Below are 20,274 nucleotides of genomic sequence, written 5' to 3'. Positions count from 1 at the left end.
ATAATGTATCTATCCCAGGGCTTCACAAAGTGCTTGGCAAATAATAGAGAAGCAGCATGACCTAGTGGAAAGAATATGAGCCTGCGAGTCAAAAGATGTGGATTCTAGTCCCGGTTCTGCTAACTGTTGGCTGTGGGTTGTCCTTGGACAAGTCACTTAATTTCTCTGTGCCTCAGTTTCCTCAACTGTAAAATGGGGATGTAATACCTGTTCGCCCTCCTACTTAAACTAGGAGCCCCATGTGGGATCGGGACTGTGTCTGACCAAATTAACTTGTACCTACCCCAGAGCTTAGAACAGTGACACATAGTAAGCACTTAACAAATACTATAAAAACCCACAAATATCGTTATTGCTATTATCATCGTAATTATTATTATTTCTACCCAGGGCAGCTGGCTTCCAATTCCTGAGAATTCCCATTCAAAAGGCACTGCAGTGGTCCTGGTTGGTCAGAGACTCTTACCTTCCATCCCTTGACTTGGTTTATAACATTTTGAGGAGTGTGGGAATCCCTTCCTTTAGGGGGAATTTGGGGGAATCATGTAGTCTCCTGATAAGTTCCAAATCCCCTTGTTGGGCAAACATTAACATGGCATTATTAGCGTTGGTTTTCTAAGATTTTTACACTCTTGCTTTAGCTTTCTCTCATGATGCACACTGTTTGGAAGCCTCCTACAGACACTGCTCCTCAAGCTGTCTTCGCCTATCCATGCTGGGATGCTTCCACATCTTACACTTGAGCGTCCATGTGGGAGATATCATTACTTCTCCCAACATGAAGCCATCGAGGCGTTTCCCCTTTAGGAAGCCTACAGAGTTCGACAATCACCTCAATCCCTCCTTTTCTCTCTGGCAACCTGTGGGATGGGCTTCTCCCAGAATTTCTTGAGATTCGGGTGGAATCAATCAGTCAATCAAGGGTATTTATTGAGTGCTTACTGTGTGCATAGAATTGTACTAAAAGTTTGGGAAAGTACTATATAATCGGGGTGGTAGACCCAAGACTTTGAATGGAATTGCCTGTTCCAGATTTTTGTACATTTGCTGCCCACATTCAGTCTCACTGCTCATCGAGGCAGCATAGCCTGTGGAAAGAACTTGGGACCCAGATTCCGGATTCATGGGTTCAAGTGTCAGCTCTGCTACTGACCTACTGTTTGACTTTGGGCAACCTATTAATCTCCCTGGGTCTTAGTTTCCTCATCTGTGAAAAGGGGATCAAATAGATTGTGAGATCAGTGTGCCTCTGATCGCATAACCTTATACCTCTTCCAGTGCTTGGTGTGTAGTAAGCACTTAATAAATGTTGTCATTATTAGGATTATTAATTTATGTGACTCCTGCTCTTCTGAAGCCTGTTCCAACCTCCACGATGCTGCCAATCCTTGACAACTCTTGCATGCTCCTGATATAGCCATACAAACCTCTGTCAGTGAGGTGACTTTTTGGATGAAATAGCAACAGATTGGGAAACTGACCCCACTGCTATTCATTTTGCTGAGGTCAACTCCAACCTCCTATTTGCCGGGTGATCACTGCTCTCTCCCTTCCTGGCAAGAAAGGCTGATGGATTCTCTCCATTTCCCATCTCCTCTGCTCCCAGATGGCTACACCACAGATGACATCGAATTTTATTGGCGAGGAGGGGACAGTGCAGTCACGGGTGTTGAACGGATCGAGCTCCCCCAGTTCTCCATCGTGGAGTACAGATTGGTGTCAAAGAATGTCGTCTTTGCCACAGGCAAGTTGTCCCTCGGCACGGACCCTGCTTCAGAGTTGGTGATTTCCCTGGGCAGGTGCTGCCCCAAGCCTAAATCAGTCAGTCTCTATGTGGCTGGGCCCTGCATCAGAGAGAGTGATCTTTCCATCTAGCAATGAAAGTCCTGCAATGGGACAGGTTTGGTGAGCCCGTGTCTTTGACGTGGAGGTGGGTTTGATGTTATTAAGGTGCAGGGGTCAAGGCTAAAGATTTCAGGACAGAGGTGAGGGCTAATGACTCCTCCTGGGAATGAATTAATTTCATGAAAATAATGTCACACTCAATCAATCTATCATTAATAGTATTTATCAAGCACTGACTATATGCAGAGCACTGTTCTAAGCACTTGGGAGAGGACAATACCACAGAATTGGTAGACACATTCTCTGCCCACACGGAGCTGACAGTCCAGAGGAGGAGACAGACATTTAAACAAATTACAGAAATATGCATAAGTATGGGGGGAGGACTGAGGGTGGGGTGAATATCAAGTGCATAAATATAAGGTTCAAATCTAAGTGCACAAGTGACACAAAAGGGAGAGGAAGTAGGGGAAATGAAAGCTTAGTTGGGGAAGAGCGCTTTGATTTTATTAAGGCTTTGTAGGTAAGGAGAGTGATGGTCTGTTGTATATGAAAGGAGAGAGAGTTCTAGGCCCGAAAGAAGACATGGCAAGGGATATTGGCGAGATAGACAAGACTGAGGTATAGTCAGTAGGTCGGCATAAGAAGAGTGAAGCGTGTAGGATGGGTTGTAGTAGGAAATCAGTGAAGTAAAATAGGAGGGATTGAGGCAACTGAGTGTTTTGAAGCCAATGGTCAGGAGCTTTTGTTTAATGCAGAAGTGGATGGGCACCCACTGGACATTTCTGAGGCATGGAGAGATGTGACCTAAACGTTTACTTTGAGAAAAATGATCCAGGCAGCAGAGTGAAGTATAGATAGTAGTGAGGAGAAACCGGATGCAGGGAGGTCAGCAGGGAGACTAATGGAGAATCATGGTGGGATAGAAGTGCTTGGATTAGTGTAATAGCAGTTAGGATGATGAAGGAAGGGTGGATTTCAATGATGTGGAGAATTTGCTGGCAGATTAAACATGTGGTTTAATAAGAGAGATGTGTCAAGAATAATACTAACCTTATGGGCTTGTGGGCTTGATGGGAAAGACAGAGGGAAGACTGCCAGGCTGCAGAGAAGAAGAGAGGTTCAAACTGGGTTGGTAGATTTGGGAATCGTCTGCATAGAGATGGTAATTGAAGCTGTGAGAGCAAAAGTGTTTTCCAAGGACTGGAGAATGGAAAGGGACCCAGAACTGAGCCATGAGGGACTCCAACAGTAAGAGGGTAGGAGACCGAGGAGGAGCCTGTGAAAGAGCCTGAGAAGAAATGGCCGGAGGGATACGAGGACAGCCAGGAGAGGATGGTGTCAATAAAGCTGAGGTTAGTTTATATTTTCAGGAGAAAGCAGTGGTCCTCAGTGTTGAAGGCAGCAGAGAGGTTGAGGAGGATTAGGATGGAGTGGAGGCCATTAGATTTGGCAAGAAGGAATTCATTGGTGACCTCAGAGAGGGCAGCTTCGTTGCAGTGAAGGCTGCAGAAGTCAGGTTGGAAGGGGTAATGGAGAGAATCGTTTTGCACAGAGTAAGTGATTAATAAATAAGATTGAATGAATGAGAATTGGGGGTGATGAAGTTTTAGTGTGTGCATACTCTGGGAAGAACACTGTACTAAGCACTTAGGAAAGTACAGTTAATAGACAAAATCTGTGACTTCAAGGTACTTAAAATATAGAGAACAAGAAATGGCAGGCTCCTCCCCCGAGCTCAAAGACCATCTGTGAATCTTCCCCTGAGTTCAAAGCATTTTGGTCTCCAAACAGAACTGGCAAAAATGTCCCAAAGCCTTCTGGGCAAAATGAACAATCTTATTCTAAAAATCCCACCCCTACCTTCAGTACATAATTCACCGGCAGAATCCGGTAATGAAAATGAACTGTGAGAAATGAAGCAGTTCAGTTTGCTAAGTGGTAGGTAAGAGCTTCTTCACTATAGCAACATGCTTTGCCTGGGAATAGATTGGGAAGGCACCTAAGGTGTCTCTCAGGAGAAGGCTGGGCTCACAGCCTGAAGGATGGTATGCGAGTGGTTCAGATGAAAGCTGGAAGGATGAGAAAGTGGGGATGGCTTATGTTTCACGGTGGGGTCGTACAGCCGTCCCATAGAAATCCAGGACCACAGTTACAGCTCATTGGCCAAACAGCAGTGGCGAAATAGCTGAGGGTGTTTGTTCATCCCGTGGCTCAATCGATCACTAAAGCAGAACTCTCATCATAACTTGAGTAGCCATTACTGTCCATTAGACAGGCAACCCATCCATAAAGGATGTCTCACTGAGGCCTTAATGTGGTGGGAGGGCGGGATGGAGGAAGCTCCACTTACTTGCTGTGTGACCTTGGGCAAAGTCACTGAAATTCTCCATGCCTCAATTCCCTCATCTGCCAAATAGGGATTCAATCCCTGTTCTCCCTCCTTTTTAGACTGTGAGGCCCATATAGGATATGATGATCTTGTATCTACCCCGTGCTTAGTACAATGCTAGGCACATATAAAGCAGTTAAATTCCACAGTTATTATTAAAAACATTTCATTTTGTATGGCAATAGTGTACCAGGGATGAAACCCAATTCATCCTCTCAAATGTCCTAGGGCAGATAATAGTAATAAGAAGAATAATAACAATAACAGTAATCTAATAATGATAATTGTCTTTGTGAAACATTAACTACATGCCAAGCACTGTGCTATGTAAGCTCTGGGGTAGATATAATCTAATCGGATCAGACGCTGTCATTGTACCACATGGAAGTCACAGTCGAAGGGACAGGGAGAATACGTTTTTAAATCTTATTTTACAGAAAACTGAAACAATGAGAAGTTGAGACTTGCTCAAGGTCACACAGAAGGAAAGTGGTGGATCTGGGATTAGAATCCAGTCTCCTTACATGCAGTCTGTGCTTTTTTCCACTAGGCCCTGCTCCTTGTTGAGGCTAATTGTTCTTATTGAATTAGGGTAGAAGGATTCTGATTTGCCCAAGTCTAAATCTGAGACCAGAACGGGCCCTGAATTGAAGGTTAGAGTGGAGAATTTCTTCACCAAACCGAGTTTGGCAGTTGGCTCATTTCACTGCGGCTTGAAGTTTCAAAGTGAGGAATATTCTGAAACAACCTGAAAAATAGTTCTGAAAAATCAGCAACCCCAGAATGCTGTTTTCATAAGCCCCTCCCACATTTAACCAGGCCAGCCTGTCCTCTTCCTGGACTCTTTTCTCCTCCTTCCACATCACGCATCACCAGGAACACTCGAGGTTTGTCCCGGCCCAGATTCCGATGGAAACGGAACAAAGGAAAGAGCAAGGAGAAGCGGAGGTTCTTCAGTTCCTTTTAGGCCGTCTGCCCAACTTCCATTAAATCCACTTTCTATTACTTCCCTGCTGTTCTCAAATATATCAGCTTCCAGAGGAAGAGCGAGACTATGGTTAGCTTATTGATGGGACAGAAGCCGCAAAAGACCTGAAGGTTTTTCACTCGCCTCCTTTTGGCCATATCTAATGGGCTCCACTCTGCCTTATCTTCCTTGACTTCCTGGCTCCTGAATATATTTTCCAGCCCACCTTTTGCTTAGGCACTCTCTCCTTGACCTCTCTGACCGCCCAGTCTTCTCAGTCTACTTAGTTCACCCTTCTTGCTCTCACCCTTTAGCTGTATGTGTCCCACAAGGTTCTATTCTTTCTTCTTCTTCCTGCTGTATATATTCATTCTCTTGAGTTAATCTGCAGTGGAGTACAGTGCTCTGCACATAGTAAGTGCTCAATAAGTACGACTGACTGACTGAATGAATGAATGAATGCAAAAATGTCTTCAACCCTCACTTCTGGGCAGGTGACTTCTAAATCTCCCTCACCAGCCCCAAATTTTCACCTGCTGTAAAATACCGAATTTCCTCCTTCCACCAGGATAATCCCACCTGGATGACCTGCCGATACTTAGCCACCACACCCGAACTACCCACCCTTGATGACCAAATAGACATTCTCAACACTACCTTCTCTACTGAATTCTACTCACTCACTCCCCTATCCCTTCATCGATCTCATACCACAACCCTGGATCACCTTCACAGTCCACAGTCCACCTCCTTTCGCAGAGCGCTGCTGGCAGGAATCTTTGTATCAGGCTTTGTCCACTTTGAGTTTATCCTTGCATACTTTAACTCTGCCTTCTCCTCCGCCCAACAAAACTATTGTACTACCCTTATTGACACCCATGCTCATCACCCTCGCCAGTTGTTCCACACATTTAATTGCCTCCTCAGGCCCCCTGTCCTTGCCCCCATCACCTGTTCACCTACTTCATTAAGAAAATTGACACCATCGAGCGTGAGTGCCCGCTTTAAAATCTCCCCTGCCCCTCCTCAGCTCTTCCCCGTTCCGGACCCCACTTCAACTCTCCCAATCTTCCCAGCAGTATCTCTAGAGGTGATCTTCTGTCTCCTCTTAAAAGCCACCCCTTCCACATGCCCATTGGAACCCATTCTTTTGCACTTTATCAAAACTCTCACCCCCTCCCTTCTTTCCCCCCTAACAGCTATCTTCAACCGTTTGCTCTCGAATGGCTTTCAAACATTCCCATGTCTCCCTTATCGTAAAAAAACCCTCCCTTGACCCCATGGCTCTCTCCAGTTATCGCCCCAACTCCCTTCCACCATTCCTCTTTAAACTTCTGAGTGAGTTGTCTACACCTGCTGTGTCAAATTCCTCTCTTCCATTTCTCTCCTTGAACTCCTGCAATCTGGCTTCTATCCCCTTCACCTTACAGAAACCCACCCTCTCAAAGGTTGCCAATGATCTCCTTTTTGCCAAATCCAGCGGCCTCTACTCCATCCTAATCCTCCTCAACTTCTCAGCTGCCTTGGACACTGTGGACCACCCCTTTCTCCTCAAAACATTATCCAACCTTGGCTTCATTGACTCTGTCCTCTCCTGGTTCTCGTTTTATCTCTCTGGCCGTTCATTCTCAGTCTCCTTCATGGGCTCCTCTTCTGCCTCCCATCCCCCAACTGTGGGGGTCCCTCAAGGTTCAGTTCTGGGTTCCCTTCTATTCTTCATCTACACCCACTCCCTTGGAGAACTCATTTGCTCCCATGGCTTCAACTACCACTACTATGCAATTAATACCCAAATCTCCATCTCCAGTTCTGATCTCTCTCCCTTTCTCCAGTCTCGCATCTCCTCCTGCCTTCAAGACATCTCTATTTGGATGTCTTCCCATCACCTCAAACTAAACATGTCCAAAACAGAGCTCCTTAACTTCCCACCCAAACCCTGTCCTCCACTGACTTTCCCATCACTATAGACGGCATCACCATCCTTCTTGTCCCACAAGCCCCTAACCTTGGCATTATCCTTGACTCCTTTCTGTCATTCAATCCACATTTGCAATCTCTCACCAAATCCTGTAGGTCCCACTTTCACAACAGTGCTAAAATCCACCCTTTCCACAAAAAATGCTACCACATTAATACAGTCACTCAACCTATCCTGCCTGCATCAGCCTCCTTACTGACCTCCCAACCTCCTGTCTCTCCCCACTCCAGTCCATACTTCCTCCAGTCCATACTTCACTCTGCTGTCTGGACCATTTTTCTACAGAAACGTTTAGGGCTTATTACCTTCCTCAAAAAACTCCAGTTGTTGCCCATCCACCCCTATATCAGACAAAAACTCCTGATCATTGACTTTAAAACACCCCACCAACATGCCCCTTCCTACCTCACTTTGCTTTTCTCCTTCTACAACCCTGCCTGCACATTTAGCTCCTCTAAGTGCTAACCTTCTCAATGTCCCTCGATCTCGCCTGTCTTGCCGCTGACTCTTAGTGCACATCCTGCCTCTGATCCAGAGCACCCTCCCTCCTCAAATCTGTCAGACAATAACTCTCCCCGCTTCAAAGCCTTACTGAAGGCACATCTCCTCCAAGAGGCCTTCCAGACTAAGCCCCGCTTTTCCTCATCTCCCACTCCCTTCTGCATTGCCCTGACTTGTTTCCTTTGCTCTTCCCCCCTTCCAGCCCCACAACACTTACGTACATATCTACAATTTATTTATTTGTACTGATGTCTGTCTCCCCACCTCTAGACTGTAAGCTCTTTTTGGGCATGGAATGTCACTGTTTATTGTTGTATTGTACTTTCCCCAGGGCTTAGTACAGTACTCTGCACACAGTAAGCACTCAATAAATGCCACTGAATGAGTGAATGAATGAATCTACTTCCAAATCTGGCTATTTTTTCTCCACAGTATTTTGTGAGTATCCACGGCCATTCTTTAGGCCTTCAGCCCAGGCCAAACCCATATCACCTCCTACCTTGTTTCCCTACTTATGACCTGTCCCTTCTTCAGTCATACAGGACACATCACTACTCTCTTCTAAATCCTTCAATGGTCATCCATCTTTTTTCCTCATCAAACAGAAAGTTATGACTATTGGATTCAAAATTCTCTCCCAGCTGTCTCCTAAATTCTCTGCTCTTTTCCCACTCCATCCCGGCTTATACTTTTCATGCCTCCCAAGATGACTTCCTAATTAAACCTCACAACTTTCCAATCTCTAAACCTCACACAACTTCTTACCCAGGATACAACTTATTCTCCTCAAATCTGCCCAGTCACATTCCTCTCCACCTTGAAATCCCTTCTAAAAGCTATCTTCTCCAGGAAGCCTTCCCCAACTAATCATCAACTGCCAGGTTATGTCATCCTATTCATCACCATAGCACTTAGGTGTATACCTATTTATTTAGTGCATGAATGTATACTTTTTTTCATTTTTGCCTACTCTTGTTACTAGCTGTGTCCATGTTTTTCCTCTTGCTTTCACTGTGTGTAAGTGATCTGTAACTGCTTACCTCCCCATTAAACCCCATCTCACAATTTTCATTCCTCTTAGGTTAAGCTACTCACTGTTTTTCATTTCCATCTCTCCTACTGACAACTTCTTACTCATGTCTTCCCCTGCTTCCCTTCCCTTCCCATGCCTCCCTTCCCTTCCCTAGAGAAGTAGCATGGCCTAGTGGAAAGAGCCTGGGCTTGGGAGTCAGAGGTCATGGGTTCTAATCCCGGCTCCTCCACTTGTCTACTGTGTGACCTAGGCCAAGTCACTTAACTTCTGTGTGCCTCAGTTACCTCATCTGCAAAAATGGGGATAAAGAAAATGTGAGCCCCACGTGGGACGATCTGATTACCCTGTATCTACCCCAGCGCTTAGCACAGTGCTTTGCACATAGTAAGTGCTTAACAAATACCATAATTATTATTAATTATTATTGCTGGAACTCCCTGCTCCTTCCAATTTGATGCTTTCCCCATTTTCAAAATCCTTCTGAAATTCATTCATTCGTCCAATTGAATTTATTGAGTGCTTACTGTGTGTGCAAAGCACTGTACTAAGTGTGTGCACGAGTACACTATAGCAATAATGATACAACAGTAAACAGACATATTCCCTTCCCACATCAAGTTTAGAGTCTAGAAGAGGGGAGACAGACATAAATACAAATAAATAAATAACAGGTATGTACATAAGTGCTGGGGGGTGAGGGGGAAGAACAAAGGGAGAAAGTCAGGGTGAATCAGAAAGGAGTGGGAAAAGAGGAAAGGGGGGCTTAGTCTGGGAAGCCTTCTTGGAGGAGGTGTACCTTCAATAAGGATTTGAACGGGGGGAGAGTAATTGTCAGACCTGCGGAGGGAGGGTTTTCCAGGCCAGAGGCAGGATGTGGGCTAGGTGTCGATGGTGAGACAGGTGAAATCAAGGCACAGTGAGAAGATTAGCATTAGAGGAGCGAAGTTTTTGGGCCTGGGTTGTATAAGGAGAGCAATGAGGTGAGGTAGGAAGGGACAAGGTGGTGGAGTGCTTTAAAGTCAATGGTGAGGAGTTTTTGTTTGATGCAGGGTAGATGGGCAACCACTGGAGTTTTTTAAGGCACAGGGTAACCTGTCCTGAATGTTTCTGTAGAAAAATGATCCGCACAACAGAGTGAGGTATGGACTGGAGTGGAGAGAGACAAGAGGCTGGGAGTTCAGCAAGAGGACTGAATAGGATGAGTGATTGTATCAATGTGCTAACAGTTTAGATGGAGAGGAAAGGGTGAATGTTAACGAGTTGTGAAGGTGGGACCGACAGGATTTAGCAATGGATTGACTATGCGGTTTGAGGGAGAGGAGTCTGTTGCTGAATTGTACATTCCAAGTGCTTAGTACAGTGGTCTGCACACAGTAAGCACTCAATAAATATGATTGAATGAAGGATAACGCAGAGGTTACAGGCTTGTGAGACAGGATACGCGGTGATGTCGTCTACAGTGACAGGAAAGTCAGAAGGAGGACAGGGTTTGGGTGGGAAGATAGGAGTTTCGGCTTGGACGTGAAATTTTATCTCCACCAGAAGACCTGCCCCACTTGATTTCTAATCTCTCCTCCTCTTAAATATCTGTTCACCACTTCTGAGCCACCTAAGCATTCATGTCTTCCCGTAACCCTCTTAAACTTATTTCACATTCTGCTAGTGAAGCACTAACTCTTGTACACATCTACTTTTCCTCCCTTCTCCTCTCTGTAGTATTTTTTTCGTGTCTATCCCCCTGCCAGATCAAAAGTGTCTTGAGGGAAAGTGGAAAGAACATGGGCTTCAGAGTCTGAGGACCTGGGTTCTAGTCAGGGCTCTGCCACTAGTCTGTTCTGTGATCTTGGGAAAGTGACTTAACTTTTTTGTGCCTCAGGATCCTCTCCTGCCAAATGGCCATTCAATACCTGTTCTCCCTCCTACTCGGACTTTAAGCACCATGTGGGACCTGATTATCTTGTTTCTCCCTCCGTGCTTGGCACATAATAAGCACTTAACAAATTTTATTATTATTATTATCAACAAATATGTTGTTGTACACTCCCAACAATTTAGTACAGTGCTATAATAACGATGGTATTTGTTAAGTGCTTACTATGTGCCAACCACTGTTCTAAGCACTGGAATAGGTGCTCAATAAATACCAGAATCGATGGGAATCCTTCTCCATCAGTTTGGGATTGAACAGGCTAAGTCCAATTCCATTAGGATCTTCTTTTCAGGCGCATAAGCGGCACAATCAACAGCTATAGGTAGCACTTGGGAAAATTCCAGGCACAGAGTTAATACTAGAGATTAACCGATAGAATGCTGAACAAGGTAGCCAATGAATTCGAAAGGCGGGTTTTCCTCCATGAGGAGTTGATAATCCAAGGCGCAAAAGAAAACTGAAGATTTGGGCAAAATTGAAGGCTGCATTACAGAGTAACTAAAAGAAACCAAGATAAAAACTATTCCTTCTAGAAAAGCCCCTTAGATCAAGCCCAGTGTGGGACAGGAACTGTTTCTGATCGGCTTCTAGTGCTTAGCACAGTGCTTCGTAAGTGCTTAAAAAATACCACAGTTATCATTAATAATAGCAATAATGTAAGGGAAGGCTTCTTGTAAGAAGTGGGTCGCAGTTGGGACTTTGAAAGCCATAAAGGATGTGGGTTAGAGGAGAGGGCAGGGGAGACCATTCTAAAGGGAGGAATGGAGTGAAAAATGTTATGGGGAGAGGAGGGCCTAATGCTGGGAAGAGTGGTGGGAATTCCCTTGGGGTGACCGGGGAAGCAGCCTGGCCTAGTGGAAAGACCACAAGCTTGAGATTCAAAAGACCTGGGTTCTAATCCTGGCCCTGCCGTTTGCTTGCTTGGGCAGATCACATCTCTGTGCCTGAATTTCCTCATCTGTAAAATGAGGATAGACTATCTCTTCTACCTCTCACTTAGATCGTGGACCCCATGTGAGTTAAGGAACACAAACTGAGAATCAACAGCAGACGTCGATCAGCATAGGGGTTTCAGCTAGTGGGATTTCATCTAGAGGGATTCCTTCTTAGGTGGTAAGCTCTTTACGGACAGGGAACATGTCTACCGACTCCATTATACTGTACTCTCCTAGACACTCAATACAGTGCTCTGCACACAGTCACTGATCAATAAATACGATTGCTTGATTCATTAATGAAAAACTTTCATTTTCCATGGAAACAGAGGCAAACACCATGGTTGAGCAGTGTCTTTTCACCAGTGTAAACGTTCACTTTGGCTTCTTCCAGGTGCCTACCCTCGACTCTCCCTGAGCTTTAAACTGAAGAGAAACATTGGCTACTTCATCCTTCAGACCTACATGCCCTCCATCCTGATCACTATTTTGTCCTGGGTGTCCTTCTGGATCAATTACGATGCCTCTGCGGCAAGAGTGGCCCTTGGTAAGTACGAAAATTTGGCAATACAACGCCTTTCCCATTTGAGAAATTTCAGACCAGCTAAAGCATCGCACTCCAATTGAACATGAAATTAGAAAACCCGATTTACTTGATGTGGCAATTTAATGGGGATGTTTATATCAACAAAGGCATAAGGCGGTAGGTTACCCCCTAATATTAGTCTAAAAATGCTCCATTTGCCCTCCCCCCAATTCAGAATGGCAGATATTAAGATCAATTTATTAAACTCTACAAACAATAGGATTTGGAAAACTATTGAAAATCAAGGCACAGAAGCAAATTGACACTGACATCTCAGAATGAACAGTTTCTGTTTTTCTTATATACTAGAGATATCTTTAAATATTTATCTCCGTGTTATCATTATTGGAAAACCTCATAATTAGCCCCCAAAGAGCATTCTCCCAACCATCTTTCCCCAATGAAGGGATAATTTCTCTCCTATCTAATGGTGACACTATTAATCCTGACAAAAATCTCATTTACTTTAGAAAACTAATACTAAGGAATGAGTTCCACTTTTATTAGACTCATTGCTGCAACCTTTCACTCATGACATTGTTGAAATGAGAAAATACTGACCAATTTTAAAAAGGATGAGGTAGATGTAAACATGCTTTTTGCATCTCATTCAGAGAAGTCCTCATGCAAAGGACAATCATAATGAACTGCTGCTATTAATCAGTCAGTGGTATTTAATGAGTGTCTACTGTGTGCAGAGCATTGTACAAAGCCCTGGGAAAGTACAAAATAATAGTTGGTAGATGCAACCCATGCCCACAAGGAGCTAACATAGTTTACGAAGAGCTTGCAGGGAACTTACATTATCGCGAGATGCCAAAATAGTCCAAGAAGAATTTGTGATCTCTCCAGTACTAGCTAGAATCTTGGGATTAAGCAGTTTTCCATCCATTTCCAAGGAATTGGAAGAATTTATAAACATGAGCCTAACGTGAGAGAGGAGTTTAAAGGTGCACAGAAGCATTCAGAAGAAATTAATCTGCAACAGTGGTGGATAAAGAGAAAAGGAGATTGCAGTTTAACACAAATTGGATAAATTGTTCATTGAGTTGAAAAACCATTACCACAGTCAGCAGTCACCTCTCCTTCTGCAGCCTCCTGCAGAGATTCATAATCCTATTATAAGTCCTCACGTTTTCATGCCTTGAATCACCTTAATAAAGATTATTAGTTTAGTGACACTCATCATTAGAGTATAAAACACATAAAGGAATGCTGTATTACTTTTCAAGAAGTTTTAAAAAGGGTGATAATTTCTAATCTGGGGAAAACCGATCCCTACCATGATACCACCGCATTTTCACTGAGCAGAATTCGGGTTTTGAGGACAATGCCTGAACATAATAATGGAATAAAGTAGGTGGTCAGATTGCTCTGATGTGCTCTAATGTATTCAAAGGAGTTTTCTCCTTCTCTTATTTCCTGGCAGGCAAAATACATTCATAAAGAGTTAGAGTAGGAGGAAATGTAAAGATGCAACTGGGGATAACAAGAGGATGGATAGATGAATAAATGAATGCATGAATAGAGTGCATAGATCGATCAATGTTTATGCACTCAAGGTGGCTGTTGGCATGGCATAACCTGGAGTGGTCGTTTTCTCCAGGGAATACTTCTTGGAGGATGTGAATTTTCAGGAGAAAGTGTGAGATGGGGAATTGTGGGCGGAGAGAGCGGGAACATGAGGAGAGAGGGAGCTTGTGGACAAGGCCTAAAGCCACTGGCCAGGACTTTCTGCTTGATATGGAGGGAGAAGGGTAATCACAAGATTTTTGAGGGATGGAGAGACAAATACAGTGAATGCCATTTCAAAAGAGGATTCAAGAAGCAGAAGATCTAGAACAAAGAGGCAAGAAGATGGAGACGGACATTTTTATTTTATTTCATGACATTTGTGAAGCAATTACTATGTGTCAAGCATTGTTCTAAAAGCTGGGGCAGATACAAGTTAATCAAATTGGACAAGTGCCTCTCCTACATGGGTCTCACAGCCCAAGTAGAAGGGAGAACAGTTATTAAATTCTCATTTTACAGTTGAGGAAACTGAGGCACAGAGAAATGAAGTGACTTTCTCAAGGTCATAGCAGGCAACTGACAGAGGCAGGATTAGAACCCATGTCCTCTGACTCTCCAGGCATCTGTTTTTTCCACTAAGCCGTGGAAAGATTGATGCGGTAGTTTTATCAGGAAATGATGAAAACTTTAATCAAGGTTGCAGGGAGTTTGTGATGTATTACTACAAATTTTCTAGAATATACTATTTCCTAGCAGAACCTGTGTAATAAATCTACCCTTTAATTCCTTGATGATTAGCATTCTGTTTTTAAGTCTTGTGTTACCTTTCCTTCTGCTATCACCTTTGTGCTCTTTCTCCTCCCACCCATCCCTTGCCTCCCTCCCTTCCATCTCTCCCACATCCCTTTTGGTTCTCTTTTATCACCTTTTGTGATTTTTCTCCTTCATTTTCCTCTTCTTTTAGTGTTCCTTTGATTTCTCTCATCTTTTTGACCGCTTCCACCCATATTTGGCCTTTATATTTTTTTTTAAAAAAGCTTTCAGGTTCCAAGATTTGGGAATATAGGCTCTAGGATCTTCTTTTTTGAAATAATCTAATGGGTATGAATTGGATGTTCGGCCTCTGTAAGCAGGAGAAATGCCAGTAGTCAATAGGCTGTATTATTATTTTCATTATTATTATTATTATGTTTTTTTAAGTGCTTACTATGTGTCAGAGCACTATTCTATGTAGTTGGTTAGCTACGAAGTTTGACAGTTTTGACTGAGTCTCTGACCTACATGGGGCTCACAGGCTAAGGAAGAAGACATATTGAATCACCATTTTACAGCTGAGGCACAGACAAGTTACCTTCTATTAATAGCACTTATTATTATTATTATGGTATTGGTTAAGTGCTTACTTTGTGCCAGGCACTGTTCAAAGTGCTGGGGTATATACAAGATAATTGGGTTGGATACAGTCCTTGTCCCACATAAGGCTCAAAGTCTTAATCCTCATTTTACAGATGAGGGAACTAATGCACAGAGAAGCTTAGTGACTTGCGCAAGGTCACACAGCAGACAAATGGTGGAGCCAGGATTAGAAGCATGACTGTCTGACTCCCAGGCCCGTGCGGATAATTAACTTGCTCATGTCTCTATCCACTACGCCATGCTGATAATTGACTTGCCCATGTTCACACATCAGTGAATTGGACGAGCAGGGATTTGAATCCAGATCCTTTGATTCCCAAGCCAGCATTCTTTCCACTATTCAATACTGCTTCCATGCTGCTGGATAATATACCACATATATGGTGGACAGTTGGATAGGAGGAAGAAACAAGAAGACATGGAGCCTCTTTCTCCTCCTACTTAATCCCACTCTCTTCCCTCTCCTTCCTTCTCTTTCTCTCTTTTTCTGCATTCTCTCTGTTTACTAAGTAGTACATTCATTCATTCATATTTACTGAGCGCTTACTATGTGGAGAGCACTGTACTAAGCACTTGGAATGTACAATTCGGCAACAGATAGAGAGAATCCCTGCCCATTGACGGGTACCCAACATGTACCAGCTGATGGCATCAGCTGCTGCCATCATGTTGGATGGCTCCTGTCCCATCGTTCGGCCTCTGTTTCCGAGAATCCTCCTTCTTGTGACTGGAGTTGTCTCGTGCCCTGCAGTTACAGCTGCTAGACACCTCACGTCACCTCGGTGTAGGAGGGATAGATCAACACTTTAGCCCCTGAGGATTGATCGATCAATCGATCAATCAATCAGTGGTTTTTGCTAAGAGCTTACTGTGGGCAGACCAGTGTTTTAAGTATTTTTGTGTATGGTATTTGTTAAGTCCTTACTCTGTCAAGCAATGTTCTATGTGCTGATGTAGACACAAGTTAATCAGGTTGGATACAGTCCCTGTCCCACATGAGACTCACAGTCTAAGCAAGAGGGAGAAACGGATATTGAATTCTGATTTTGCAGTTAAGGAAACTGAAGCACAGAGAAGTTGAGTGTCTTGCCCAAGGTCACACAGTTGGCAAATAGCAGAGCTGGGATTAGAACCCAGGTCCTCTGGCTCCCTGGCCCATGCTTGATTCCTAGGCCATGCTGCTTCACTTGGGAAATAGAGTTGCTAGACATGATCCCTGGCCATAAGAACTTATAATTTTCAGGGGGAGATGGATATCAAAATTAATTATAGATAGGGGAAATGGGAGAGTATAGACATATCTAATAGTAATAATAATTGTGGTAATTGTTAAGCACTTACTATAGGCCAGACATCGTACTAAGAGTTGGGGTGGATACAAGCAAATTAGGTTGGACACAGTCCCTGTCCCTCAGGGGGATCACAGTCTCAATCCCCATTTTACAGATGAGGCAACTGAGGTATAGAGAAATGAAGTGACTTGCCCAAGGTCACATGGCAGACAAGTGGGGGAAGGCAGGAGTAGAATCCCTGATCTTCTAACTCTCAGGCCCATGCTCTATCCACTATGCCATGCTGCTTCCCCTTATGTACGTAAGTGCTGCGGGGCTGAGGGTGGGCTGAAGTACAGATCCACTTAGATAGGAGATGTAGAGGAGAAGGCGGATAAAGGAATCAAGAGCTTTAGTAGGGGAAGATCTCTTGCAGGAGATGTGATTTTAGGAGGATTTTGAAGGTGGGGAGAGTGATAGACTGTTGTATATGAAGGAAGAAGGAGCTCTAATCAATCCATCAATCAATTAATGATATTTATTGAACCAGGCTTGAGGGAGGACATGGGCGAAGGTTTAGTAGTCAGAAAGATGCGATCATGGAACAGAGACTAAATTGGCCTGAGGGAGCAAAGTGAGGGGATTGGGATTTGTAGTAGATCAGCAGTGTAAGTTAGGAGCGGGAGGGCTGATTGAGCATCTTAAAGCTGACGGTAAGGATTTCATTTGGATGTGAAGGTGGATGGACCACCTTTAGAGGTTTTTTGAGGAGTAGAGAGTTATGTACTATATGTTTTTTCAGAAAAATGATCTGCGCAGAAGACTGAAGAATGGACTGCAGAGGGGAAAGGCAGGAAGCAGGGACGTCAGTGAGGCGGTAGATGCAGAAACTAAAATGGTCCATAATAAATGCTTGCATCAGCATAGTAGCAGGTTGAATGGAAAGAGTGAATTCTAGAAATGTTGTGAAGGTAGAACTGACAGGATTTATTAATAATAATAATGATATTAGCATTTGTATAGCACTTATTATTTGTCAAATGCTGTTCTAAATACTGGGGTAAATATAAACTAATCAGTTTGGACAGAGTCCCTGTCTCGCATGGGGCATACAGTCTTAATCCCCATTTTACAGAGGAGGTCACTGAGGCACAGATAAGTGACTTGTCCAAGTTTACCCAGCAGGCAAGTGGTGGAGCAGGGATTAGAACTCAGGTCCTTATTACTCCCAGGCCCATGCATTACCTACTGAGTGATTTGGTGACAGATGGAATGTGTGGATTGAATGAGAGATGAGTCAAGGATGATGTCAAGATTTGAGGAGACAGGAAGGATGATGGTGTTTTCTACAGTGATAGGAAAGTCATGAGAAACACGAGGTTTAGGAGGGAAGGTGAGGCATTCTGTTTTGGACATGTTCTGTTGGCGGTGTCAGTGAGATATCCTTGGAGAGATGTCCTGAGCCCGGGAGAAAATGCGAGGCTGTAGAGGAGAGAAGTCAGGGCTGCAGATGTAGATTTGGGAATCATCTGCTAGAGATAGTAGTTGAAATCCTCATAGTAAATGAGTTTCCCGAGGGAGTGGGTGTAGATGGAGAATAGAAGGGGACCCAGGCTGAGCCTTTAAGAACCCCCAGAGTTAGAGAGTGTTAGAGCCCCCTCCTTTATTACTGTATTATCCTCCTTGCTGACCTCCTTGCCTCCTGTCTCTCCTCTCACCAGTCCATACTTCACTTTTCTACCCAGATCATTTTTCTACACAAAAGTTCAGGCCATGTTTCTGCAGTCATCAAGAACCTCCAGTGGTTGCCCATCCACCTCCACATCAAACAGAGACTCCTTACCGTTGGCTTTAAAGCATTCAGGCAGCTTGTCCCCTCAGACCTCATCTCACTTCTCTCCTACTTCAACCCACCCGCACACTTTGCTCCTCTAATGGCAACCTACTTACTGTCCCTCGATCTCATCTATCTTGCCTCTGACCTCTCACCCATATCCTGCCTCTGACCTGGAGCACCATTCCTCTTCATATCTGACAGACAATTCCCCAGCTTCAAAACCCTATTGAAGGCCCATCTCCTCCAAGAGGCCTTCCCTGACTAAGCCCTCATTTCTTCTATTCCTACTCCCTTCTGCATCATCCTGACTTGCTCCCTATATTCATCTTCCCTCCCAGCCCCACAGCACTTGCATACATTATTTATATTAATGTCTGTCTCCCCCTCTAGACTCTGAGCTCCTGTTGGGCAGGGAATGTGCCTGTTATATTGTTACACTGTCCTCTCCCAAGAGTTTAGAACAGTGCTCTGCACACAATAAGTGCTTAATAAGTACGATTGTGTCATTGATTGAGAGTAGGTATCTGATTAAGCCATTTGGATAGGAATAATGAGACTAGTGGTATTCGTTAAATGCTCACTGTGTGCTGAGTACAGAACTGAGCACTGAGGAGGATACAGTAAAATAAGATTAGACCCAGTCTCTGGCCCACATGGGGATAGAGGTGTAAGAATGGGGAAGAACAGATATTTTATTCCCCTTTTACAGATGAGGCAACCGCAGCCTTTAGTGACTTGTCTTAGGTCACGTGGGAGACAGATGGAAGAGATGGGATTAGAACTCAGGTCTGTACTCTTTCTGCCAGGCCATGCTGCTCCTCATGATTCCCTAATGTTCAGATGATCACAATATTCCCTTGGGAATCGTCAGAACCGGTAGGCCACCCTGCACAGTTCCTCCTCCTCTTGATGCCGCTGAAATTCCCCATTCTCCGGGCCACCTAATCAGTCATATTCTGAGCTTGTCCTCTCAAGTTCTCACGATCTTCTTTTCCTCTTCTGAATTCCAGGCGGATGTTGTCCCACTGTAATGAAGCCTCAACTGTAAGAGCAGCTTGGCAAGAGTTATTTTTTTTTAGGAGGAGAGATACCACCTTCCTGCTCTGGGACTGAGATATGTCAGCCCACGTGACTCCCTGTCAAACCCTCGGGCAGGTGGCTATTCAACTTCACAAGTTAGGAACGATCCAGTCAGGCAGGTTGCTTGTAAGACTTCAAGGGAGAAATTGGAGTTACTCATTTTCCCTTTCTTCCTTTCTGTCTTTAGGAATTACCACTGTGCTTACCATGACCACAATCAACACTCACCTCCGAGAGACTTTGCCCAAAATCCCCTACGTTAAAGCCATTGACATGTACCTGATGGGCTGCTTTGTGTTTGTCTTTTTGGCTCTGCTCGAGTATGCCTTTGTCAACTACATTTTCTTTGGAAGAGGCCCTCAGAGGCAGAAGAAACTCGCAGAGAAGACAGCAAAGGCAAACAACGACCGCTCAAGAAGAGAAAGTAGCCGGGTAGGCGTTTCAATTCCATTTTCAACACTTCACCCCATATTCTGTTTTGTTCACACAGCTGTCAACACCACCTTGGTTCTTGGGTGATGATTTAGCTTCTATTGTCATAATTGGCTATAGATTCTTATGGGGAAGTTTTTGATAAAAAAAACTCTGGACTTTCTATTAGGAAATAGAAAAAAAATGGAAATTCAACAGTTCCTAGTGGAAAACCGCATACCTTTGCAGACTAGCACTCCAGAAATGTGCTGTGGGCAATAACATTGTATTCTCACCGGAAAATGAAAATATGCATCCAGTTGTGAAATGATCTTGACATTATTAAACATAGGTTTAGTTCTCTGCCATTTGAATTTAAGGGGTGTTTTAAGGACAAAATATGCTTATGCCGTAGCTTCTCCTCTTTCAGTGGGGAGAAAGGCAACACGTTTCTCTCCTTCACTGATATCTAACTACCATGTTTTCTTTCTGTCGAGTGGAGTGAGTGTTAGGAAAAGTTGAATGGAAGAAGCTCTTTGACCTAAACTTTGTTGTACTTAGGAGATTAGAGAAGCAG

General features: G+C 44.0%; 1 protein-coding gene across 1 annotated transcript in view; it reads left to right on the top strand.

Moving 5' to 3' along the window:
• GABRB3 (gamma-aminobutyric acid type A receptor subunit beta3) overlaps positions 1 to 20,274 on the top strand; it is a 144,663-nt gene that overhangs the window by 105,277 nt on the left and 19,112 nt on the right. Inside the window, exons 6-8 of the mRNA XM_029082957.2 lie at positions 1,607 to 1,744; positions 11,976 to 12,128; positions 19,474 to 19,718. Of these exons, the coding sequence (XP_028938790.1) occupies positions 1,607 to 1,744; positions 11,976 to 12,128; positions 19,474 to 19,718 (536 nt within the window). The remainder of the gene's footprint in view (positions 1 to 1,606; positions 1,745 to 11,975; positions 12,129 to 19,473; positions 19,719 to 20,274) is intronic.

The sequence above is a fragment of the Ornithorhynchus anatinus genome, chromosome 18, assembly GCF_004115215.2.
Source record: "Ornithorhynchus anatinus isolate Pmale09 chromosome 18, mOrnAna1.pri.v4, whole genome shotgun sequence".
Taxonomy (NCBI): Eukaryota; Metazoa; Chordata; class Mammalia; order Monotremata; family Ornithorhynchidae; genus Ornithorhynchus; species Ornithorhynchus anatinus.
The sequence above is the reverse complement of the archived record's forward strand: the minus strand, read 5'-3'. Positions and strand labels throughout refer to the sequence as shown.